Source organism: Tachysurus fulvidraco, chromosome 3 (genome assembly GCF_022655615.1).
Source record: "Tachysurus fulvidraco isolate hzauxx_2018 chromosome 3, HZAU_PFXX_2.0, whole genome shotgun sequence".
Lineage (NCBI taxonomy): Eukaryota > Metazoa > Chordata > Actinopteri > Siluriformes > Bagridae > Tachysurus > Tachysurus fulvidraco.
In genome coordinates, this window is record NC_062520.1 from 2,695,761 (window position 1) to 2,722,791 (window position 27,031).

At 42.6% G+C, this 27,031-nt stretch overlaps 1 protein-coding gene across 3 annotated transcripts in view; it reads right to left on the minus strand.

Annotated features, from left to right (window-relative positions):
• The window catches only part of olfm3a (olfactomedin 3a), a 53,451-nt gene that overhangs the window by 22,546 nt on the left and 3,874 nt on the right, over positions 1-27,031 (minus strand). The window contains exons 1-3 of one of the 3 annotated variants that reach the window (XM_047811196.1): positions 6,108-6,130; positions 5,732-6,005; positions 4,508-4,651 (exon numbers count right to left, since the gene is read on the minus strand). Coding sequence is in view for 1 of the 3 variants with exons in the window: in XM_047811195.1 (XP_047667151.1) it covers positions 4,508-4,651 (144 nt within the window). In the remaining 2 variants the exon portion in view is untranslated. Of the gene's footprint in view, positions 1-4,507; positions 4,652-5,731; positions 6,006-6,051; positions 6,137-27,031 lie in introns of those variants that run through there. The other 2 variants (XM_047811197.1, XM_047811195.1) reach the window with 2 other exon arrangements.

Genomic DNA, 27,031 nt, shown 5'->3' on the forward strand with positions numbered 1-27,031 from the left:
ATAGCATGCACTAAATCTCCCAGTAATACAGCTTAGCATTTAAAGTGTGTGAACCTTCCACAATATTCTTCCTAATGAATAAGGATCGACTGCATGCAGTTCCGATGACTGACGAAATAAAGACTTGTTTGGGGTCTGTCCTGTTTTGTGAAGCACACTTTAACTGGATGAGTCAAACACTAAAATATCAGTGATCTAATTCACGTTCATTAGCATGCTGGAACATTTTAACTTGGCTGGCAGCCATTACACCTGCACACTCTGAACAAGGCGCCCGTCATGTTTTTGTCGTACTTCTATGCTACCTGTGTTGTAGTATTCTTACAGACATGTGTGTTTTTTCTCAGTTCTATACAGAGTTGTCACTTGCTCTATTGTGTTCCTGCAATACAGCTGATCTTTTTCTGATGAGCCGTGTGCTGGCTGCCTGACAGCTACTGTCTTCCAACACCATGGAGTTGAGTTGTGGCACTTACCAGGCTGTAGCTGTGAAAGTGATTTGTCTGACCTGTCATAGCACTGCTTTTGGCATTGTTTGTGGTTGACAGCTGTAGAGGTAAGACTGCAGGTGAAACTAAAAACGCTGGCAGTGATGTTCCGATGGTCCTGAGGATTCTAGTAGGCAGGAAGTCTGCCTTCTAATTGGTAGCAAGAATATAATATCTTAAAAGTTTCTATTTAGATTTTTCCATTCCATTCTTAAGACCAGGATCGAGTGATATATATATGTATATATACACAGTAATACCTCGAGATACGAGTTTAATTCGTTCCGTGACCTTGCTCGTATCTCAAATTGCTCGTATCTCAAAGCAATTTTCCACGTTTAAATTAATTGAAATCCCATTAATCCGTTCCAACTCGCAAAATTCCACTCCAGTTGTTTTGTTTGTGTTTTGGATATGAAAAATGTTCAGTACCTGTATTTATAAATGACAAATATTGTATACAAACGTACAGTAATAAAAGAGAATGTTCAAAAAATAAACTGCTTTTACTTAACGGAAGATGCGCACGGAGGTTGAGGGAGGAGTAAACAGGCAGAGGAGTAAACAGGCGGAGGAGTTAGGAGGAATTACACTTTCACTTTCGTTCACTTACTCGCTACCGTACGCTCTTAATGCTACTTTACACTTAAATGGAACTTAACTAAACTTCACTAAAATTAACAAACTTAACTGAAATTCTCTTAACTTAACTGAAATCCTCTTAACTTAACTGTTTTCTTTACATTCATTTTGCTTAATTTTCTTCAACGCTGTTCTCTTCACTTGTTTTTGCCTTTTTTGTCACTCTTTCCTCACTAACATCTGCCGGTCGTTTTAATAAAATCGGATCGCATATCGGATGCGGTGTAGTCGCGCAAGTTCACATTTTTTAACGGATCCGACGCTCAAAACGGATCCGAACATTACGGATCCGCAGATGGTCGGCACCGCACGCGGCGCCTTTGTGACTCTCCATAGGAAATGAATGACTTCTGTTTTATCGGCCATCATTTTTCGTGTGCAGTGGAAAGGCGGCTTTAACCGAGTGAGAAGCGGGAAGCTGAGGCGGGGGAAACAGAGCACACGTGATTGTTGGGGATCTTTGTTTCGGGCGGCTCGGATGCTCGTATCTCATAAATTTGTTAGTATCTCAAGGTAAAAATTTTTTCGAATCACAGCTCGTATCTCAAAAAATTCGTATGTCAAAGCATTCGTATCTCGAGGCATCACTGTGTATATATATATATATATATAGCTATAGCTGACCTAGCAGTGTTAAGTCCTTGCATTCTTACACTTGTCACTGTTTTTGCTCGTCACTTTCACAGCCTATCTGTGACAGGTTTGTGGAGAGATTACAGATAGTGAAATGCACTCTGATTCGCTTTCACTGGAACCCAATGCTGCATCAAGGCTCGATGCTATAATCGACAAGGTGGGTTTCCTCCATGATGACGTACACTCTTTCACCCTTGGCATCACCTATGCCAAGTATGGATGGTGTCGAGGATGGAAGAGATACCTGACCTGAGACGATTTTGTTTTTGCATTGAGTTTGTTGACTCATTAAGAAAACGAATGAGTGGATTACTCGTTCAATTACTGGTTTTCCAAAATGCATTTGGAGAAACTAATTTTTTAAGAACTTAAAAAGTACAAACCCAAAGAAAATATTACCCAATTAAAGTACAAAGAACAAGCTGAGACAAACAATAGTACCGATATAAATCTGCACATAGGGTTATGGTTAGGGTTTAGGGTTAGGGTTTAGGGTTAGATTTAGAGTTAGGGTTAGGGTTTAGGGTTAGGTTTAGAGTTAGGGTTTAGGGGTTAGGGTTGTTGTCCATGTTTGTTATATAAAAGATATACAAATGATCTTTCTTTCAATTTGTGTTAGCCATAAGGCTAAACTGGAAACCTTTGCTAAGCATAATGGCAAGTTTCTAACAGGTATTAGTTTATTTTTTTTGGTCATCCAATTCAATATCATGGCCAGTAATCAGAGCATATACAGTAACCAGTGTGAACACACCATAGAATGTCTGCGTTTAGTGAGGTGAGTATTATGAACTTTTCAATCTGAAGATATTTTTGACAGTTCATTGCTGATGACAGAACTCCATGATGCTTTAGTTGTTTTTTTTCTTTCCTAAATCCTTTAATGCGTTCTGCAAGTAAATTGCATGGCTTTCGTGATCTCCTTCTGGATCTCAGCCCGTTTAGCATGACTGCACCTTGATATCCATCCGTGCTGAAGCTGAAGCTGCCCCGTGCTCTGACAGTGATTTTCTGAAAGCTAAGTCTGCAACAAGTACTGCTTTACTGGGTCTGTGGATGATTGGGAGATCATATCAGTGGAGCCGGAGTATCATGCTCTGTAGTCTGTGAGGTGAAGTTGAACAGGTTGCACATGATTGCTTCAAGCAGCTTGTGGTCACCTCTTAAGATGATCTGCAGGGTGTATGCATAGTGATACAATGGCATATATTTATTAGGGTGTCATTGATCTTGCTGTCTCTGAGGCTTTGAGGGATCGGGTAATGGTGAGCAGCGCTTATTGCTTTGGGTTTCTGATTAGAAGGTTGTGCCATTTCTGTTCTTCAGTATTTGAGCAAGGCTTTAACCCCGAACTGCTCACTTGTATCCCTGTCGCAATTGTAAGCCAGTTTGGATTAAACCATAAGCCAAATAAAAAAATGTACATTTGAACGCATAGCCGGCGGGCTTGATTTCTTACAGAGAAGGCCATGTTTATTCTTGCTGGAGTCGTAGAAGGTTATCATCCCATAAACCTTCTCAGAAATTCTCTTTTGCCCCTTTTCCACAGAGGCAGTTTGAGTGCTTGTTCGGAGCCTAATTTAGAACCAGTTCTTTCTGTTTCGACCGCCAAAGCACCGGCTCTGAACCAGGAAAAGTGGTTCTTAAGTAGCACCAAAATGTTGCTGGTCTAGACTTAAGAACCGCTTGTGTCAGGAGCTGTGGGCGGGCCTACGGTTAGCACATTTGATAATGTACCTTAAGTATACTAATGTTTAATACACTTTTACTTTACCGCAATATGATACATTATCAGCACACATGATAGTATGTTGCTACATGCTAAGGCTCATAATTTTTTCTGTGTTAATGATAAAATAACGTTATGTACTTTATCGATTACAACCTCCGTTTATACAGATTACACGGAGCCGCACGTACACGTTTTATTCGCCGCGTTTGGATGCCGATGTAGGTTCGCAAAGCCATGAGCATTAACAGTAAAGCAACATCCGCCATTGTTGTTGTGTTTGTGTTTGTCGCTTCTGCGCTAACGTTGCTGGGACACGTGACACGTATACAGTGACGTCACACTCGGCTCTGTGATGCTCTCTAGCCGGTGGAAAGGCAAACCGGTTCTTAGAAGGTTCGCCAGTGGAACCAACTTTGAACCAGCACCAGCACTAGCTCTGAACCTGCACCCGGTTCTTTCCGGTGGAAAAGAGGCATTTATCCCAAATGATTCCTTCATGTGTTGTAGAAAAGACTGATGTGAATGTGAACATATTCCTTTTCATTCGCAGCCATCATTTGGATTTTCATGTTACTTTGTCAATAACCATCTTTCACATTTTGAAAATGTTGTACATTTCACTGAAGTCTCACACCGACACACACTGAACCATATTTTCTCCTCCAAACTTTTGTTTCAACAACACTATGGACCCTCACCACATCTTTCGAGTGTAGTAGTGTCTCATAAGCGAGTGTAAATCGGTCACAGGAGCTCTTAGAACCTTTCAAGCCAGATGTTTCTATTTCATTAGAATACAAGTGCATTAACATTTCTCTCTCATCACTGCGCTCCGACGCATTGTACAGTAGGAATCTGCATTATTATTTATGAACTTTTCATGATAGGCAACTTTTTCCACATCCAATTCATTCATAAAATCAGAACTTGGCAAGTGCAAATCTTCTAACATGTCAGTCTATGTGTGTATAAATATATGTGTGTGTGTGTAATGTGTGTGTTGTAATACCTTCTCCAGTAGTTGACGTAACTGTCTACTCTTAGCATCTCTGGAACAGAGGTTCTGCTCCGGGGCCACTACTGTACAGATACAGCGACCGTCTGCATCCTGAGCTGAACTGTACACCTGCCAGCCCTCCTTCGGCCCAATCGTCTGCACGCACACACACACACACACACACACACACACACACACACACACACACAAAGAATGTAGTTTACACATGAGGAAAAATGTGAATCTATTTGCACACATTAATTTCTGATTATGTGCTTCTGAATGTTAGCATTATGCTAGCGCTTGTACCCTGACAAATTTTCAGCTATTTTCCAACATTTGATATTTGTATATTTCAACCTCATCTTAGCTTAATTCATTTGTATACGTGTAGCATTGTTTGTCATGCATTGTATTGTGTAATAGTTAGACAGATACACATTAGTTAGACAGATACACATCGTACGTTGCACTTTGTACACCTTTTATTCCTGGCACAGACAGCCAGATGTTTCAGATTGTTGGTAAAAAATGTAAATGCATAAAATATTACAATAACTGGGTATGTCCAATATGTTGTAGTGTTATATCGTAGGCTGCAATGCACAGTACGAATAGACTCGGAAGGCTATATCCGTTAAATCGATCTCCGCTGGTGGAAATAAGTAGCAAGAAAAAATGCACTATTTTTTGATCAGAGAGGAATTTCTGCACTGTATTCGATATGCATAATTTATTTAGACGTGCAGAATGTCGTGTAAAGGCAAATAATGTGACATTTGGCGGCTTTGGATAAATGCCAATTTGGTCAGAAACATGAACACCGGTAGAATGCTGGAGGTCAGTTGGACACTGGCGGTGCTCCTACTGTTCCTCCATCTACCAAGGAGCTGGTAATTGTCCTGCTGCAGAGTTGTTGCTCTTCTATACCCCTGCCAGTGCTCTTTACGCAACAGTCGGTCTACCAGTATATTCTCCGTGCTATTGAAACCACCATAAGAAACACACTAAACCTTCACGTGAAAACACGTATGGATGTGCCATCCTTTAGAAGCTGGACTACTGGTGCAACCTGATTGGGTTACAGGTACCGCCTCATGCTTACAAGTAGTGGCAAGAAACCGAACAAAACTAGAGACAAATCAGTCAAGAAGGAAAAAGACCACCATCTGTGACCACCACCTGCAAAGCCATTCCCTTTGTGGTTATTATCTTGTTGTTGCCTCTCCGGTGTACCTGTTGTCACTTTCCTTTGCATCAATGCAGGTTCCCTAATGGGACAGATTGATATGCTTGTAGTTTAACTGACTTTGTGTTATGAAGTTCTGCCATGATGATTCTAACAGATTTAGCATAAAGACTGGTGGTGGTGGTTTTGTTCTTTCAGCTGCTCCCTCTTTGGGGTTTCCACGGCACATCGTCTGGTCTGCACAGTTGATTTGGCACTGGTTTTACTCCGGATGCTTTTTCTGACACGATCCTCCCATTTTATCTACGACTGGGATTGGCACTGAGAGAACAGAACAAAGAGTATTCAAGATAAGAAGGAAAGTCACCTTGCAGAACCAAAGGTGAAACCATAATGAGGAAACATAATGAGTGACATAATAACCCTCTTAAATCCATGTGCAAAATACCAGCAAAGGAGCTGGTCTGCATCCACTAATGAACTAAATAAGGAATTAACAGGTAACAGGTGCAGCCAGTAATCAGCTGAGTGGGAGTGATATAATGTCTGAACTGGATTTGGATGTGGATTTTAACTTAAGTGTCTGTGTTGATTGTGGTTTGGGGGAAGTCATGGCCTAATGGTTAGTGGTTACAGAGACTGAATCCTAACCCTAAGGTTGTGGGTTCGAGTCTCGGGCCGGCCATGACTGAGGTGCCCTTGAGCAAGGCACCGAACCCTGCTCACTGCTCCGGGTGTGTGTTCACCGTGTGTGTGTGTTCACTGCTGTGTGTGTGCACTTTGGATGGGTTAAATGCAGAGAACAAATTCTGAGTATGGGTCACCGTACTTAGCCATATGTCACGTCACTATCACTTTCACTAAAGCAGCGGTGTCCAAACTTATCCAGAAAGGGCCGGTGTGGGTGCAGGTTTTCAAGCAGAAGCCACACCAGAGTCTACTAAACGAATCAGGTGTGGCTTCTGCTTGGTTGGAGTGAAAACCTGCACCCACAACAGTCCTTTCCCAGATTGGACACCGCTGTTCTAAAGTAAATTCTATTTAAAGTAAAGAAGAGATGTTTTATTGACTTGCCTGTTTACAAGGACCCCTTTCCACAGAGCAAATTGAGTGGTGTTGTTTTTTGCTATCCTCACTTAGAGCTATGCTAGAAGTGAGACTTTGCAGCTTTGTAATGAAAGTTAAGTAGGACACTCTTTGCTCTCTATACAGTATGATGCCTTCTGAATGCTTAATCCTGTTCCTTCAACCTATGGCACAGAAATCAAAATAAAACCTTCGGAATCTGTATAAAGTGTCAATATTTTGGTACCTGCCCCCTGTTCGAGGTCATCACAGCAGAACATAGTTACTTTGATGCAGGTTTTATGCCAGATGCCCTTCCTGATACAAACCCTCCCATTTTATCAGGGCTTGGACCTGGCACTTTGGAAGTTGAGGCCTAATGGTTAGAGAGTTTGACTCCTAACCGTAATTTTTCGGGTTCGAGTCTTGGGCCCGGCAATACCGCGACTGAGGTGCCTTTGAGCAAGGCACCGAACCCACCCAACTGCTCCCCGGGCGCCACAGCATAAATGGCTGCCCACTGCTCCGGGTGTATGTTCACGGCATGTGTGTGTGTGCACTTTGGATGGGTTAAATGCAGAGAACGAATGACTTCGGGTTCATATCACTTACCAGGTCACCGTACTTAGCTGTATGTCATGTCACGTCACTGAGAGTTAGCTGTTTAGTGGCTGTGTTATCTCCCTGTCTGTGAATTAAAACTCCGGCCGTGGCAATAATTTTTAAACCAAATGTTAGAAATAATGAGTTTATTTATGTGTCGACAGCATCGTTAAACCTACAGCATGTTTTATTTTGATGATTATAAAGTCTAAAAGAGTATTATATATTACAAGTGAGACTCATATAAAGATCCCATATGTTGCATATCGCAGTAATTTGTTACTGCCACACATTTATCATTTTATTACGGCTATAGCAACGTTCGCATCGCACTGGAAATACCATAACGTTCATCTTAATTTCCATGAAATACGGAATTGTTTCTTTTGTCCCCATTCTTATTGATTATAGCTGTAAGCTGTAAGCTGTGATGTTGCAGATGTGGTCAGACCTGTGCAGATTTTTATTGCATGCAAGACAAGTAGCGTTGTTTATGACCTCAAGACGAGACAGTGGCATTTATCTTTGTAGCTGATGAAATGTTTGGGAGTGAATATCCGATACAGATGCTGCAGTGTTGCATATGCATCATCGTATCCAGTAATAAACAACACAAACATGCGCATAGAAAGTTCACGAGTTACCGAGTACAGTTAGCGTCTTTTGCGAATCTGGTGAAAAATTTATATGAACCTCATCGAGTAACACGATATCGATTTTCACATTTTGAATAAATATAATTCCTTTTATAACTATATTTTAATTGCATTTATAATTATAGTTTTTAAATTCGAAAATAAATTGTGTAACTAAATTGTGTTTAGCTTTAGAAAATATATGTATAAAAACAGGGGGACACGGTGGCTTAGCGGTTAGCACGTTTGACGGTGGCTTAGCGGTTAGCACGTTTGCCTCCAGGGTTGGGGGTTCGAATCCCGCCTCTGCCTTGTGTGTGTGGAGTTTGCATGTTCTCCCCGTGCCTCGGGGGTTTCCTCCGGGTACTCCGGTTTCCTCCCCCGGTCCAAAGACATGCATGGTAGGTTGATCGGCATCTCTGGAACATTGTCCGTAGTGTGTGTGTGTGTGTGTGTTTGAGTGAATGAGAGTGTGGGTGTGTGCCCTGTGAATGGTTGGCACTCCGTCCAGGGTGTATCCTGCGTCGATGCCCAATGACGCCTGAGATAGGCACAGGCTCCCTGTGACCCGAGAAGTTCGGATAAGCGGTAAAAGATGAATGAATGAATGAATAAAAACAACTAACAATTTTTTATTTGACCTAAAATAAAATGGCACCCAGAAGCAACATCAGTAGGAGTAGTAAGCTCCTGTAATACTGTAAAGTACACCATTGTAGTTTCATTGTAGAATCGTACTAGTATGATTATAAAGTTCACTTTCCGTATATGGTCGGGATTTCCTGTACTTCGTATCCTGTCACCATGGCTGTTAAAAATTCTGGCCTGTTTTCTCGAGCTTCTTCATTTTTTAAATTCTGTATTTCGAAGCTGTCTATTTTCTAGTCTGCCCTTGCCTTAGTTCATAATGTAAGTGTTGTAGAGGTGTTAACTCCTGATCTGTCTGTGTGGTGCTGATTAAAGATGAATTACCTGCCTCTGATCTGCTCTGCTTTTGCCCTCCTGTGGTTTGACCCCAGTCCAGTGAACAGCAGTTCTTAAATTTCACTTGTACGCACATATGTAATTCTTGTTCTCTCTCTCTCTCTCTCTCTCTCTCTCTCTCTCTCTCTCTCTCTCTCTCTCTCTCTCTCTCTCTCCTTCTCTCTCAATGGTGATGTTAGTTGTCATGTGGAGCTCATGCCCAGCACGGACCATACAGAGATACTGCTTGTGGGCAGGACACTGATCAACCCCCTGTGGGGTATTATGTACTGAACAGTGGTGAACAGACAGGTTAAGGACAGGAAGACGGAGAAACGTTGAATGTCAAATAGAAAAGTGGGGGAATAATCAATAGGTCAGATTTCTGCAGAAAAAGGTGTTGAGATGGAGAGGGGTCCGGTCCCCTTAGCACAGGTCATTGCTCTTTTCCGTTCTGCATCAAGGTGATGGAATGAACTTCCCCGAATGTCCGAACAGCTGAGTCACTGGCTATCTTCTAACGATGGGTAAAGACCTAAATCTTCCTGAAACACTAGCACTTCTTCCCCTGTTCGTTTATGTGTATATTAAAAACAAAACCCTGGACAGAGTTTAGTTGAATTGATGGTATCTTGTCTGTAACCTAGTGAACCATTCATTCATTCATTCATTCATTCATTCATTCACCTTCTACCGCTTATCCGAACTTCTCGGGTCACGGGGAGCCTGTGCCTCTCTCGGGCGTCATCGGGCATCGAGGCAGGATACACCCTGTGTGCCAACCCATCGCAGGGCACACACACACACTCTCATTCACTCACACACTCACACACTACGGACAATTTTCCGGAGATGCCAATCAACCTACCATGCATGTCTTTGGACCGGGGGAGGAAACCGGAGTACCCGGAGGAAACCCCCCTAGTGAACCAGTGTTAATGTATTCATCGTTAGAAACTTATAAGCACTTTTGTACGTCGCTCTGGTTAACGGCATCAAATGCCTGAAAGATAAGTGGCAAGATTTAGTGTAGAAATTGAGTGTTAAGTCGTCTCACAAGACTTGGGTTCTGCCCCAGCTGTCAAACACATCCTGATCGACTCTATGCTGTGTGTATCACCTCACCATTCTCAGAAAACATTGATCAGGAATGTCCAGGAGACTGTTTTCTATTAATTGACCTGATTGACCTGTCCTGTCTGGTCAAAAGCCTTCCGACTGCAGATAGCACAAAGGTTAACATCGGCGGCTTGTACCATAATTCATTGCATTGAACTTGACCTATGACAAACAACCTGGGCCGCAATTCTGATTCTGAAGATCAGCAGGACTCAGGAAGAGCCTTTCCCAAGAATGGAAGAAGAGCTGCCATTTCCCAATCCAACAATCAAGTCCATAATATTATTGTCTATGCACACCATCAGCGGTTCTGAAGAAAGCCAAAATCGAGGATCTGAGGTCTGAGGTCACAACTGGCAGACGGAAAGCAAACTGTGTACAGATACGAGGTGCAGAGATGCTTGTCACATCACTGCCTTCCAGTTTCAGTTAGGCTCTGGGGCATGGCCCTTGAAGAAAGCAACAACTTCTCCTGCCATTACTCTTCTCCACACCACTTTTACCCTTAACAGAATTAACATCAGCTGAAAATGCCTCAGCAAACGCACCAGACAGAGTCAAGGTTTGACACCGAGGCTCATCGACTGGACATAAAGCTTATGTAAAGCAGTGTAAACCAACCCCATTAGGGGGAGAGACTGTCTCTTCTATGGTAGTGAGGAAACTGCAGACCACCTGTTTATCTGCTGCAGAAGGCTGAGCAGAATGTTCTCAGTGCTCAGAGCCTGGTGCAGAGGGTTGGAATCCACATGAGGAAAACACCTGGATGTATATGGGCTGAAAGAATGTTTCAAAGCAAAAAATCTGTTGTTTATAGACCGGAGCGAGCTCGCTGTCGGCCGTACGAGGAAAAAACAAAATGCTGTGGGTGGCACTCAGGGTTTTGGCAACATGTTCAGTGCATTAGTAAAAGCCACACTCAAAGCTGAATAGGGTTTTCTTTTAAAAGATGGATCAAGGTTGCCAGAATGCTGTGTGGTGTGGGCACAGGAAGGGGTTTATGTTCTGAAGAGAGAGAGAGAGAGAGAGAGAGAGAGAGAGAGAGAGAGAGAGAGAGAGATAGAAGGAGACAGACAGACAGAGAGAGAGAGAGATAAAGAGAGCGAGATAGAAAGAGAGAGACAGAGAGAGAGAGAGAGTGAGAGAGAGAGAGAGAGAGAACGCAATTTTTATTACTGTTTTTTTTACTATTTTTATTACTATTGGCTTTTAACATATATTTCAGAATAATGTTTAATTTTTTGTCCATCCTTTTAGTCAGTAATTTAGAGGGGAAATGTCAATCTCTCTCTCTCTTTTTTTTTTCTCTGCTTCTTTGACTCTCTGTCCGTCTCATTTTCTCTCTCTCTGTCTGTCTCTCTCTAGTTTGTGTCTGTCAAACTCAAATTATTGCTGCATGTCTCACTGTGTTGGTCTGTCACTATATATCTGTGTTGGTCTGTCACTATATATCTGTGTTGGTCTGTCACTATATATCTGTGTTGGTCTCTCACTATATATCTGTGTTGGTCTGTCACTATATATCTGTGTTGGTCTGTCACTATATATCTGTGTTGGTCTCTCACTATATATCTGTGTTGGTCTGTCACTATATATCTGTGTTGGTCTCTCGCTATATATCTGTGTTGGTCTCTCACTATATATCTGTGTTGGTCTGTCACTATATATCTGTGTTGGTCTCTCACTATATATCTGTGTTGGTCTGTCACTATATATCTGTGTTGGTCTCTCACTATATATCTGTGTTGGTCTGTCACTATATATCTGTGTTGGTCTCTCACTATATATCTGTGTTGGTCTGTCACTATATATCTGTGTTGGTCTGTCACTGTATATCTGTGTTGGTCTGTCACTATATATCTGTGTTGGTCTGTCACTATATATCTGTGTTGGTCTCTCACTATATATCTGTGTTGGTCTCTCGCTATATATCTGTGTTGGTCTCTCACTATATATCTGTGTTGGTCTGTCACTATATATCTGTGTTGGTCTGTCACTTTATATCTGTGTTGGTCTCTCACTATATATCTGTGTTGGTCTGTCACTATATATCTGTGTTGGTCTCTCGCTATATATCTGTGTTGGTCTGTCATTATATACAGTATTTGTGTTGGTCTGTCACTATATATCTGTGTTGGTCTGTCACTATATATCTGTGTTGGTCTCTCGCTATATATCTGTGTTGGTCTCTCACTATATATCTGTGTTGGTCTGTCACTATATATCTGTGTTGGTCTCTCACTATATATCTGTGTTGGTCTGTCACTATATATCTGTGTTGGTCTGTCACTATATATCTCTGTTGGTCTCTCACTATATATCTGTGTTGGTCTCTCGCTATATATCTGTGTTGGTCTCTCACTATATATCTGTGTTGATCTCTCACTATATATCTGTGTTGGTCTGTCACTATATATCTGTGTTGGTCTGTCACTATATATCTGTGTTGGTCTGTCACTATATATCTGTGTTGGTCTGTCACTATATATCTGTGTTGGTCTCTCACTATATATCTGTGTTGGTCTGTCAATATATATCTGTGTTGGTCTGTCACTATATACAGTATTTGTGTTGGTCTGTCACTATATATCTGTGTTGGTCTGTCACTATATATCTGTGTTGGTCTGTCACTATATATCTGTGTTGGTCTCTCGCTATATATCTGTGTTGGTCTGTCATTATATACAGTATTTGTGTTGGTCTGTCACTATATATCTGTGTTGGTCTCTCGCTATATATCTGTGTTGGTCTGTCACTATATATCTGTGTTGGTCTGTTACTATATATCTGTGTTGGTCTCTCACTATATATCTGTGTTGGTCTGTCACTATATATCTGTGTTGGTCTCTCACTATATACAGTATTTGTGTTGGTCTGTCACTTTATATCTGTGTTGGTCTGTCACTATATATCTGTGTTGGTCTGTCACTATATATCTGTGTTGGTCTCTCACTATATATCTGTGTTGGTCTGTCACTTTATATCTGTGTTGGTCTGTCACTATATATCTGTGTTGGTCTGTCACTATATATCTGTGTTGGTCTGTCACTATATATCTGTGTTGGTCTGTCACTATATATCTGTGTTGGTCTCTCACTATATATCTGTGTTGGTCTGTCACTATATATCTGTGTTGGTCTGTCACTATATATCTGTGTTGGTCTGTCACTATATATCTGTGTTGGTCTGTCACTATATATCTGTGTTGGTCTGTCACTATATATCTGTGTTGGTCTGTCACTATATATCTGTGTTGGTCTCTCACTATATATCTGTGTTGGTCTGTCACTATATATCTGTGTTGGTCTGTCACTATATATCTGTGTTGGTCTGTCACTATATATCTGTGTTGGTCTGTCACTATATATCTGTGTTGGTCTGTCACTATATATCTGTGTTGGTCTGTTACTATATATCTGTGTTGGTCTGTCACTATATATCTGTGTTGGTCTGTCACTATATATCTGTGTTGGTCTGTCACTATATATCTGTGTTGGTCTGTCACTATATATCTGTGTTGGTCTGTCACTATATATCTGTGTTGGTCTGTCACTATATATCTGTGTTGGTCTGTCACTATATATCTGTGTTGGTCTCTCACTATATATCTGTGTTGGTCTGTCACTTTATATCTGTGTTGGTCTGTCACTATATATCTGTGTTGGTCTGTCACTATATATCTGTGTTGGTCTGTCACTATATATCTGTGTTGGTCTGTCACTTTATATCTGTGTTGGTCTGTCACTATATATCTGTGTTGGTCTGTCACTATATATCTGTGTTGGTCTCTCACTATATATCTGTGTTGGTCTGTCACTATATATCTGTGTTGGTCTGTCACTATATATCTGTGTTGGTCTGTCACTTTATATCTGTGTTGGTCTCTCACTATATATCTGTGTTGGTCTGTCACTTTATATCTGTGTTGGTCTGTCACTATATATCTGTGTTGGTCTGTCACTATATATCTGTGTTGGTCTCTCACTATATATCTGTGTTGGTCTGTCACTTTATATCTGTGTTGGTCTGTCACTATATATCTGTGTTGGTCTGTCACTTTATATCTGTGTTGGTCTCTCACTATATATCTGTGTTGGTCTGTCACTTTATATCTGTGTTGGTCTGTCACTATATATCTGTGTTGGTCTGTCACTATATATCTGTGTTGGTCTCTCACTATATATCTGTGTTGGTCTGTCACTTTATATCTGTGTTGGTCTGTCACTATATATCTGTGTTGGTCTGTCACTATATATCTGTGTTGGTCTCTCACTATATATCTGTGTTGGTCTGTCACTATATATCTGTGTTGGTCTGTCACTATATATCTGTGTTGGTCTGTCACTATATATCTGTGTTGGTCTCTCACTATATATCTGTGTTGGTCTGTCACTATATATCTGTGTTGGTCTGTCACTATATATCTGTGTTGGTCTGTCACTTTATATCTGTGTTGGTCTGTCACTATATATCTGTGTTGGTCTGTCACTATATATCTGTGTTGGTCTGTCACTATATATCTGTGTTGGTCTGTCACTATATATCTGTGTTGGTCTCTCACTATATATCTGTGTTGGTCTGTCACTTTATATCTGTGTTGGTCTGTCACTATATATCTGTGTTGGTCTGTCACTATATATCTGTGTTGGTCTCTCACTATATATCTGTGTTGGTCTGTCACTTTATATCTGTGTTGGTCTGTCACTATATATCTGTGTTGGTCTGTCACTATATATCTGTGTTGGTCTCTCACTATATATCTGTGTTGGTCTGTCACTTTATATCTGTGTTGGTCTGTCACTATATATCTGTGTTGGTCTGTCACTATATATCTGTGTTGGTCTCTCACTATATATCTGTGTTGGTCTGTCACTATATATCTGTGTTGGTCTGTCACTTTATATCTGTGTTGGTCTCTCACTATATATCTGTGTTGGTCTGTCACTATATATCTGTGTTGGTCTGTCACTTTATATCTGTGTTGGTCTCTCACTATATATCTGTGTTGGTCTGTCACTTTATATCTGTGTTGGTCTGTCACTATATATCCGTGTTGGTCTGTCACTATATATCTGTGTTGGTCTCTCACTATATATCTGTGTTGGTCTGTCACTTTATATCTGTGTTGGTCTGTCACTATATATCTGTGTTGGTCTGTCACTTTATATCTGTGTTGGTCTGTCACTATATATCTGTGTTGGTCTGTCACTTTATATCTGTGTTGGTCTGTCACTATATATCTGTGTTGGTCTGTCACTATATATCTGTGTTGGTCTCTCACTATATATCTGTGTTGGTCTCTCACTATATATCTGTGTTGGTCTGTTACTATATATCTGTGTTGGTCTCTCACTTTATATCTGTGTTGGTCTCTCGCTATATATCTCTCTGTCTGTTTCTTTTCTCTTGATGTATCTCTGTAGGTCTAAAACTCATACCTGTCTTCCTCTCTAGCTTAGTTTTACTCTGTTTCTCTCTAAGTGTATTTCTAAATCTATCGTTCTCCTGCTGAATCTCTCTCTCTCTCTCTATCTCTCTCTCTTTCTGTCTCTGGACATACTGTATCTATCTCTCAGTCCATATCTCTCCCTCTGCACCCCCCTGTCTGTCATTCTTTTTTTCCTCCCTTACTGTGTCTCTCTCTTTCTTTCCTTCCATCTCCCTCAGCCTTTCCCTCTATCTGTGTTTCTCTCTCCCTCTCTTTCTTCTCTCTCTGTATGTCTTTCGCTTTTGTGCTGCAGCCTTGAAGCAGGTAGCACACCCTTTTATCCAAGTCATATCCAGGTCTTCCTTGCTTTATAAGCTGCAGTTGAACAAGCAGCCGATTCCCCGGTGACAGTCACTGGGTAAAAGATGGATGAGCTCCAGCTCTTCCTCCGCCTTGAATTCCCACAGCCCTAATTTAACAGGAAATGTGTTTTGGTGTGGAGTGTGACGACTTAGGGCTCGGTCTCCCATCAGAGAGAGGGAAAGAGAGAGAGGGGGAAGAGGCTGGAACATGCTTGTCACATTGCTCTTTACATGTTCTCTCTCTCTCTCTCTCTCTCTCTCTCTCTCTCTCTCTCTCTCTCTCTCTCTCTCTCTCTCTCTTTCCTCCCACAGTGCACCTGGTCGCTCTCTCCTGTCTTTGATGTATAATTCGGAGGTGGAGTTAAGATGCGAAGCACATCATGGCACAGAACAAAAGCAAAGGGTTCAGAAGCTTCTACAATTATCCCAGTGAAAATATGAGAGAGAGAGAGAGAGAGAGAGAGAGAGAGAGAGAGAGAGAGAGAGAGAGAATGGTAGATGTACCTTACAAGACAAACACAGTCAGAGTTCAATATCTCTTTATCCATCATCTTTCTCCCCCGACTGACCCCAAACACACACACAAACACACACACACTTCTTCACACTCAATATTCACCTGTCATTCACAATTGGCCCTGTTACACCACTCTCGTTCTCTCGCCTCATCTATCTCTATCTCTCTCTCTTTCCTTTCACTCTGTTAGATAACAAGTTGTCTATCTGTCATGAACACTATGGCATTTTCCTGGTGTTCATCTGATCCCTGACATTCAAATTTCATCGCACAAGATGCTGTAACACAAAATAATCTCTCCCATCTCTCACATCTCCACACGGAGGTCATGGATCAGAGACTCCTGTGTGATACGGAATGGCACAGATTTCATGTGTGATATTAACTCTGTGTGGATTACAGGAAGTTTGTATATTACATTTAAAAGGAATCTTTTAAAGACTGTATCAGATTTGCATATAATAATATCTACAGAGGAGACAAGCCCATCTCACATTAGTCATGTTTTGGCCCATGTTGGTGGCAAGATGCGCTGACGTGGCACTTATGTGCTTTCAAGTTAAATGCAGGAGAAGGTTTTAGATTCAACATTTTCATAATAGTGAATTAATGATAAATGGAAAAGTTTTCAGAAGTAAATCTCATGGGAGAAAAAGTCCAACCGTTACAGTAGAATATTCATTCATTCATTCATTCATTTAACTTCTCGGGTCACGGGGAGCCTGTGCCTATCTCAGGCGTCATCGGGCATCGAGGCAGGATACACCCTGGACGGAGTGCCAACCCATCACAGGGCACACACACACTCTCATTCACTCACACACTCTCACACTACGGACAATTTTCCAGAGATGCCAATCAACCTACCATGCATGTCTTTGGACCGGGGGAGGAAACCGGAGTACCCGGAGGAAACCCCCGAGGCACGGGGAGAACATGCAAACTCCACACACACAAGGCGGAGGCGGGAATCGAACCCCCAACCCTGGAGGTGTGAGGCGAACGTGCTGACCACTAAGCCACCGTGTCCCCCCCACATCACAATCAGATGTAACCGCTTCAATCTGTTCATTGCTCCATTCGCTGTTCTGCTGGAAAGTAACCAGCTTCTGAACTAAGTGTAATTCGGTAAATATCAGCAGAACGCTGAAGCCGCTTGATCCAGTCGTTCATCACAGCATTTCATTTAAAGAAACAGAAAAAAAAACAAGCCGTAAAGGTTGAGTGAGCTGGCAGGATGGATCCCGCTCGCGTCCTGACTGATGAGCACGCCTTTTATACCGGTTAACATTTTGGCTCCGAGGAGGGACTCTCCATGTCTCTTCATTGAGCTTTCTCTAAGGGTTTATAAATAAACATCATCGTTTATCATCGTGGGTCGTTCGTTTTTAATACAGTTACTGCGACTGGAGCTTTCTGCTCTAACGGCATGGAGACGGACATTAATGATGCTAAGACAAACGGGATGACAAACAGCAAAGTTAAAGCACAGCAATGCTGCCAGAGGTCCATATAGTGTGTGTGTGTGTGTGTGTGTGTGTGTGTGTATGTGTGATATTTTCCCCACCAACAGAGAGAGATAGATAAAAAGAGAGCGTGAGAGAGACAGCATGCTGTCTTAATTCTTTATCTCTAGGATTATTTTGTCATGTCGTGCTGCTTGTCAATTTTTCCTCCAAACAAAAGCCATTAGAACATTGTAGAACCTGCAGTTTTTATTACTTACTCAGTTTATTCTCTCTCTCTCTCCCTCTCTCTCTCTCTCTCTCTCTCTCTCTCTCTCTGTCTCTCTCTCTCAGTTTCTTGCTGGTGTATCAGCATTCACTACACAGTGTGTAATGTATTACCTGTCCAAACAAGCCTGTGTTAAACAAGTGCAAAGTGAGAATGAGTGCGCTAACAAACTCGTACACTTCTGCCGGATAAAAATCGTCACGACCGAAAGACGAGGACATATTTTCCTTCTGGATCCGTGTCACTTTTAACATTCTATTTATAACCAATATAATGGTTATAAAACTTGTATTTTTTTTATTTTTATCCGATTCAGTTCATAGAAAGAGGGGGATCACAGTGGCTTAGTGGTTAGCACGTTCGCCTCACACCTCCAGGGTCGGGGTTTGATTCCCGCCTCCTCCTTATGTGTGTGGATTTTGCATGTTCTCCCCGTGCCTCGGGGGTTTCCTCCGGGTACTCCGGTTTCCTCCCCCGGTCCAAAGACATGCATGGTAGGTTGATTGGCATCTCTGGAAAATTGTCCGTAGTGTGTGTGTGAGTGAATGAGAGTGTGTGTGTGCCCTGTGATGGGTTGGCACTACGTCCTGGGTGTATCCTGCCTCGATGCCCGATGACGCCTGAGATAGGCACAGGCTCCCCGTGACCCGATGAGTGAGTGAGATGAATGAGTTCATAGAAAGAATGTTATAAGGCATTATGGAGCCTGATCGGTGGTGCTAACACCTCACCATCACGCACCACTGGTAAAGACACTGAACATGGATTTGTCTTTGTAAAAGTGATTAGATTTCCTTGGTTGGAATTAATATACGAAAAGGTTTCCTCAACCCTGAGTGTAGCCTATGACATCACAAAGTAAATAAAATATCACTTCAGGACATCACGGGTTTATATTCACTTCAGAGCAACCGACAGAGAAACTTTTACATTTACGGCATTTAGTAGACGTCCTTATCCAGAGCGACTTACATATTATCTCATTTTTATACAACTGAGCAATTGGGTGTTAAGGGCCTTGCTCAGGGGCCGATCAGTGGCAGCTCGGTCGACGTAGAAATCTAACTCACAACCTTCCGAACGGTAGCCCAACACCTTAACCGCTAGGCTACCACGTCCATCGGTTAAATCTGTAACACTGACATCCGACATAATAATGAACAGATCACCGTTTTACGGTGAAATATCTCATAAAGTTTTGGTCACTTGTGTTAGATGTTAAGTTTTACTTTTGAGTTCAGAGTTAAGTCAAATGCCGCATTATGTGAAGTTACCAGAAACTCGCTACAGTACGTCTCGGTGAAATTTCTGACGCTACAATATACTTGACGTAAATCCACACGACTGGTTGATGAGGAGCAGCTACTACAGAACGTGTGATGGTTCCTATTTTTAAAACCGAAACACCGAGGTAGGGAATTTATTTAGGAACTCGGTTAAGTGTGATGGATTCGCCTGAAATAATAAATAGGAGATACCTTTTTGTTAGACTGACACTAATCGTGTAATTTTCCTGATGTTCCTGACATGTGGAAGGTTTCTGCCTCCTACTGAGTGATGGTGAGACTGAATCCTGATGAGACCAGAGCCATTGTGCAGAGACACATAATTGGCACTGATCAGTGGCTTTGTAAAATGTCCTTGTGCGTATCTGTGTGTGTGTGTGTGTGTGTGTGTGTGTGTGTGTGTGTGTGTGTGTGTGTGTGTGTGTGTGTGTTTATGTGTAGGGGTGTGACCTTGTGGATGCAGTGGAATTGTGGGTCACTCTCCTTTATGGTGTACTGTGATCTATATCAACAGTATTCTTGTTAAGGGAGGGAAGTGGAACAGTAAGGTTACAGGGTGAAGAGGTGAAGAAGGTACAGGAGTTTAAGTACTTGGGGTCAACAGTCCAGAGTAATGGAGAGAGTGGGAAAGAGGTAAAGAAGCGAGTGCAGGTACTGTAGGTTGGAGTGGGTGGAGAAAGGTGTCAGGAGTTCTGTGTGATAGGAAAATATCAGCGAGAATCAAGGGGAAGGTGTACAGGACCATGGTGAGACCAGCCATGCTGTATGGTTTAGAGACAGTGTCACTGAAGAAGGGACAGGAGTCAGAGCTAGAGGTCAGAGCTGAAGATGTTGAGGTTCTCTTTGGGAGTGACGAGATCGGACAGGATTAGGAACGAGTACATCAGAGGAACAGCTCATGTTGGACGTTTGGGGGGACAAAGTTAGGGAGGACAGATTAAGACGGTTTGGACATGTTCAGAGGAGGGAGAGCGAGTACAGTATATCGGTAGGAGAATGTTGGACATGGAGCTGCCAGGCAGGAGCCAAAGAGGAGGCCAAAGAGGAGGTCTACTGTATGGATGTAATTATTGAGGATATGAAGCTATTGAGTGCAAGTGTTGAGGATGCAGAAGATAGGGATAGGTGGAGAGAGACGATTCGCCGTGGAGACCCCTGAAGGGAAAAGCCGAAAGAAGAAGAAAAAGAAGAAGATTCCTGTTACCCAAAATTAGCACTCAATGTCTCTTTGTGAACGAGCAAAGAAAAGACCAAAATAAAAATGTCTTTTCACTTGAAGTTTTGCAGCTCGTTATAAATGCAATTCCACGTTCTGTAAGTGGTTATGGCTCTGGGATGTTGTTTGGAAGGTCAGGGTTCGAGCCCTAGCACTGCTAAGCTTCCACTATTGGGTAATTGAGCAAGGCTCACTTAACCCTCACTGCTCCAGTGGTGGTGTATCATAGCTGCCCCCGGGCTCTCACCACAACCTCGTCAGTTGGAATATGCAAAGAAAAAAATCTCTCTGTGCTGTAATGTATATGTGCAGATAATAAGGGCTTCTATGCCCCATTTTTCTTTCCTTTTAAGAAAAGAATAGTTTGTGATGCAAAGTAAAAAATCCAATTTACAGGAGCCGGATCTTGATAATGGAAATGTCAAAGCTGGAGAAAAAGTAGGAGCTCCAGTTCAGTGAAAGTCGTCATCAAACAGAGAAGTGATACGGTACATCAGCATCAGGTGTTGGAGAAATGACACGGCAGGTTCAGAGCGTTCGGATCTCGGCATGCTCGAGATGAGACGCTCGTTACGCGGCCACGTCTTGTCAAACGTCTCTGAATCTCAGAACTCGATCGTTCTGACGTGCTGTTAGAGATGTGTGGTCATGAAAAGCAGCAGTAAGACAAGGACAGGAGACAAACTGGGACGGAGGACGACGAACACTGGAATCCGTCCATCTTTTCTGAAAGTAGAACAAGCTCAGAAAGTCAACGAGCCTAAAGGATACTATCATTAACTCACTGAGTGTTCTTCATACTCAGGTGATTTCTACACTCATTGGTTAAAGGTTTTATTTATATTTTATTGATGTCTGACTGATGAATGAGAGTTTTAGGAAGACCTGTACACACCTTTTCCGTTTGTTTTACTACGGTTGTGAAACTGAATCAAACCAAATATCTTAAGAGTCAAAAGAATCAATTTGACTCTGATTCAGACTCTTTTCAGTACCCAGAACCCACCAGTCCACTTGGCTTCATCACTAAATAAAAGAATTGTGGATAAAAGGGGAAAAAAATAACAGTTCTTCGGAGATTTAATTAAAGGTGGGGTCTCCGATGTTTGAGAAATGCTTCAGAAAATGAGTCAGAACGACAAACAAAAGCATAAAAAAAAACAAACGTGTAGCCAATGAGCGGAAAGGGGCGGGGCTTGTCGATATGGGCTGAGAGAGTGTTCGGTGTGCATGTGTGACATTAGCAGAAAGCGGTTTTAACTTCGACATGGAGGATAAAAACAAAGAAAGAAAGAGAAGAAAGACTTACGATAAGGACAAGAAGTAGGACGTGTTAATATAGGATCAGCTTTCCAGCGCTGGAGAGAACTGAAGGAGCAGGAAGTCGGCCACATATTCACAGGTTGGAGTTTCCCGAGTCAATAACTCCTGAGCTAAACGCTGTTACTACACAAATAACACCTCTTTTCTATCGTAGTAATGTAGAGAGGCAGCTACAACCGCGTTTTGTGTAGTAACAGCGTTTAGCTCAGGAGTTATCGACTCGGGAATCTCCGACCTGTGAATATGTGGCCGACTTTACTTAAGACGCCGAGGCGCTTTTTTCCTTCTCGATAGGTGAGTAACGTTGGTTTTGCTTTGTTACACAGAACTAATATATGCCTTTGTCCTTTACATCATTATGCTTGTGTGGCATTTTTGCTTGTTTGTTTATCTACAATCGTATTGTTCTTCCCTTCAGCTATGATAAAGACACGTTGCTTTCCGTTAGTCGCCCGGGTTACGTATGTATGTGTGGGCGGAGCTATCGATACAGGGGTGGGACCCGTTTGGTTTAGGGGCGTGTTTGTTTTGGTGATTTTATATGTCAACATTGGCTTTCAAACATCAGAGACCTCACCTTTAAGAGTTCTTGGCTTTCCAATGAGATGGAACCGTGTCTGATCGGGAAGCCTACAGCTGTAGGATTTATGTGCAAATCTAGATCTTTAGATTGATTAAAGCTTCTCTAAATATCGTTTAAGTTCTATATTTATTGTGTTGTGTGTGAAACTCTCTCTACATCACTCTGACTGAATTCTAGCATCCAGCCAAAGTTTTGTTGGATTCATTTGTGTTAGCTTTGTACTCGTTCTCTCATGAGTTCTGGATCAATACATGGGGTTTGGAGAGAGTTTAAAATCCTGTAATATTTGCTCGAAACGAATGAAGCTTTATTTTCATCGTAAGATGATTAATGAAACCTTGAAAAGCTGAAACATGAAGAATGGTTTAAAACTTGTTTATTCGTTGTATTGTAAAAGTGTTTTATTCAGGGAAATGTCTAACAGTCTTCTATCATCAGTTTGGAAAAATCGCCAGTTTAACAGACACAGCAGTAAAGTCGCGTAACGTCACGGCCTACGGTCCAATGCGGATGTCAAACACGACCGCCACAGACTTCACCTCCCAGTAACGTCCCCATTCACCAGACTTTACATTACATTCACCGGTTTCTCTTGTGTGTGTTTATTTCTCCCACTTTTCAAGCTTCTTGGTTTCTAATTGTGAGTCATACGCTCAGTTTTGTAGGTCTGTGACGTAACTGAGCCGTTGTGATTCCGATTAGCATTGCTAGTCCTGTGGTATAGTGGTTAATGTGTTGGACTACTGAACAGAAGGTTGTGAACTTGAGTCCCAGGTCCAGCAGTCTGCCATTGTTGGGCCCCCGTGTAAGGCCCTTAACACTCAATTGCTCTGCTGTATAAACTGAGATGATACGTATGTCTCTCTGGGTAATGGCGGATACGGATACTGTAAATGTAAATGATTTTCACTGATGTCCTTTGATCATCCCTGTATTTGTGACCACCTTTGCTCTGTTTTGTTGTGACTTTTCTTATTCGATCAGAACCCTGTGTTTGCGCCGGCGGCTTTCCTCAAATCTTCTGCTTACTTTTTAAGAATAAATGTAACAACAGTCACCTAGCGGTGTAAACTGACCTGACAGTGTGATCACCTGAGATGATGCTCAACTCTGACACACTGGAGCTCAACCAGAGCTCGTCACTGATCTCTCTGTGACACACACACACACACTCTCTCTCTCCCTCTGTCTCTCTCTTTCTCTCTCTCTGTCTCTCTCTCTCACTTTCTTTGTCTTTCTCTTTCTCTCTCTCTCTCTCTCTCTCTCTCTCTCACTCTCTCTCTCTCTCTCTCTCTCTCTCTTTTCCTCTCTCTCTCTCTCTCTCTCTCTCTCTCACTCTACGCCTCTCTCTTCTACCTCTCTCTCTCCTCTTCCCTCCTCTCTCTCTCCTCTCCACATCTCACTCACTCTTCTCTCTCCTCTCTCTCTCTCTCTCTCCTCTCTCTCTCCTCTCTCTCTCTCTCTCTCACTCCCCTCACTCGTCTCTCTCTCTCTCTCTCTCTCCCCTCTCTCTCTCCTCCTCCGGTCTCACTCCCTATCCTCCCACTCTTCCTCACTCCGTCCTCCTCTCTGTCTCTTCTCTGTCTCTCTCTCTCTCTCGCATCACTCTCTCTCTCTCTCTCCTCACTTCCTGTCCTCTCTCTCCTCCTTCCTCCTCTCTCCTCCCTCAACTCCCTCTCTCCTCTCCTCTCTCTCTCTCTCTCTCTCTATCTCTCACTCACTCTCTTTCATTGTCTCTATCCCCCTCTCCCCCCCTCTCTCTCTCACTCTGTCTTTCTCTTTCTCTCTCTCTGTCTCTCTCTTTCATTCACTCTCTCTCTCACTCACTCTGTCTCTCTCTCTCTCTCCCATAAAGTAGCAGCGATCCTCCAAAGCCTGCTGAGATTAGATGTAGAGGTAGAGGAGTAAAGCTAAGCACTGAGAGGAGAAACCTGTTTAACAAAGTGACAGCAAGGATTTGGTTTGTAACGTCACCATTAAAAGTAAAACCAAGGCAGTGGACAGACAGGAAGCTGATGTCTGTGAGATACAGAAGAAGCTGAATAATACAGTTCCTGAAGGTTCCTGAACGTTTCTCAGCAGCGAGACAACAGGCCACTCTGAGAGATCAAGACAGCCATAGTGGCTTCTTATTGGTCAAGAAGATGTTGATTAATGAATTCATTTATATGCTCATTGGAATACATCGATGTTTCTATAGTAACACCTTATTTAAGTCCCCCAGATGGGTCTCTATATGATAGGGGTAGGGAGGATCACAAAGAGGTTAAAGATGCAGAATAAGCAAAGAATGTGCAGGATCTGTTCCTCATGGAGAACCATCACAAAGCACCACAATAGTGACTTATTGTCCAGAACAACTCACAAGCTTAAGGAACAAGTGTGTCTAAACTTTTAACTCTAATTTATCAAGTTTGTGGAGAACTCGGAGCATCTCAGAGAGCAGAGCTGGGTTTGATTTCGACATTTACTCTGAAGATACAAACATTGTAGAGCAAAACACAACTAGTGATGAAACTCTACAAATTCTGAGCTTCATATTAACAGCACTGTGGAGTGAGACATGAGGAAGACGCTCAGTCATCATCTATCGGTCTCTGTGGTAAAGACTCGGTTTGTGTGTTGATAAATTGCTGTAGTTTCAGTGGAATAAAACTTTAGGATGTTTTAATCACCTTCATGGTAAAACAGGACACAGAGACAGGTATGGACAGGACACAGAGACAGGTACAGTATGGACAGGACACAGAGACAGGTACAGTATGGACATGACACAGAGACAGGTACAGTATGGACAGGACACAGAGACAGGTATGAACAGGACACAGAGACAGGTATGAACAGGACACAGAGACAGGTACAGTATGGACAGGACACAGAGAGAGGTACAGTATGGACAGGACACAGAGACAGGCATGGACAGGACACAGAGACAGTTATGGACAGAGACAGGTATGAAGAGAAAAGAGACCGGTATGGACAGGGCACAGAGACAGTTATGGACAGGACACAGATACATGTATGGACATGACACAGAGACAGGTACAGACAGGACACAGAGACAGGAACGCACATGACACAGAGACAGGTACGGACAGGACACAGAGACAGGTATGGACAGGACACAGAGACACGTACAGTATGGACAGGACACAGAGACAGGTACAGTATGGACAGGACACAGAGACAGGCATGGACAGGACACAGAGACAGGTATGGACAGAACACAGAGACAGTTATGGACAGAGAAAGGTATGAAGAGAAAAGAGACCGGTATGGACAGGGCTCAGAGACAGTTATGGACAGGACACAGATACAGTTATGGACATGACACAGAGACAGTTATGGACAGGACACAGATACATGTATGGACATGACACAGAGACAGGTACGGACAGGACACAGAGACAGGAACGCACATGACACAGAGACAGGTACGGACAGGACACAGAGACAGGTATGGACAGGACACAGAGACAGGTACGGACAGGACACAGAGACAGATATGGACAGGACACAGAGACAGTTATGGACAGGACACAGAGACAGGTTCGGACAGAACACAGAGACAGATATGGACAGGACACAGGGACAGGTATGGACAGGACACAGAGACAGTTATGGACAGGACACAGAGACAGGTACGGACAGGACACAGAGACAGATACGGACAGGACACAGAGACAGGTACGGACAGGACACAGAGACAGGTACAGACAGGACACAGAGACAGGTACGGACAGGACACAGAGACAGATATGGACAGGACACAGAGACAGGTATGGACACTGTATGATCAGTCACAACACAGACGTCTCTTATTTCTGTGACTGTAATTTTCCTTGTCATTGAATTTCCAGCTACAGACTGCATTAAATCATCCAGACATCATTCAGCCATGTCCTGTCATGCGCTTCTCCATGACTCACACGCATTATTACTTGGCACAGTTTCAGCCCTCGGACAAACGCAGGCTTATATTTAGCGAGCGTCTCCTACAATCAGTGCTTAACGAGGGTCGCTGACCTCCTGTCCATGTAATTGTGTAATTGCACGCATGAAAAAAACATGACGGAAAAAAAGTGTTTGGACACTTTGTGGCTTTGAGAGGTTTGATTAAAAAAAACAAATTCATCAGTTTGAACATTATTTGGCTTTTTGGGGGAGAGAGAGAGGGAGAGAGAGAGAGACAGAGAGACAGAGAGAGAGGGCGAGACAGAGAGAGGGAGAGAGGGAGAGAGGGAGAGAGAGACGGAGAGAGAGGGAGAGAGACAGAGGGAGAGAGTGGGAGAGAGACAGAGGGAGAGAGAGGGAGAGAGACAGAGAGAGAGAGAGACAGAGAGAGAACATGGCACTATAGCAGATAGTCATAATCTCTTAGATATCTGTAGCTGACGTTACATCAGAATCCAATTCAGATAAAAGCCAGAAGACATGAAGAGATCTCCTTCAAGTGATAAAGTGACATGAACCTGAATCCAATCAGCGCTGATCAGATAAACTGTTTCTGGAC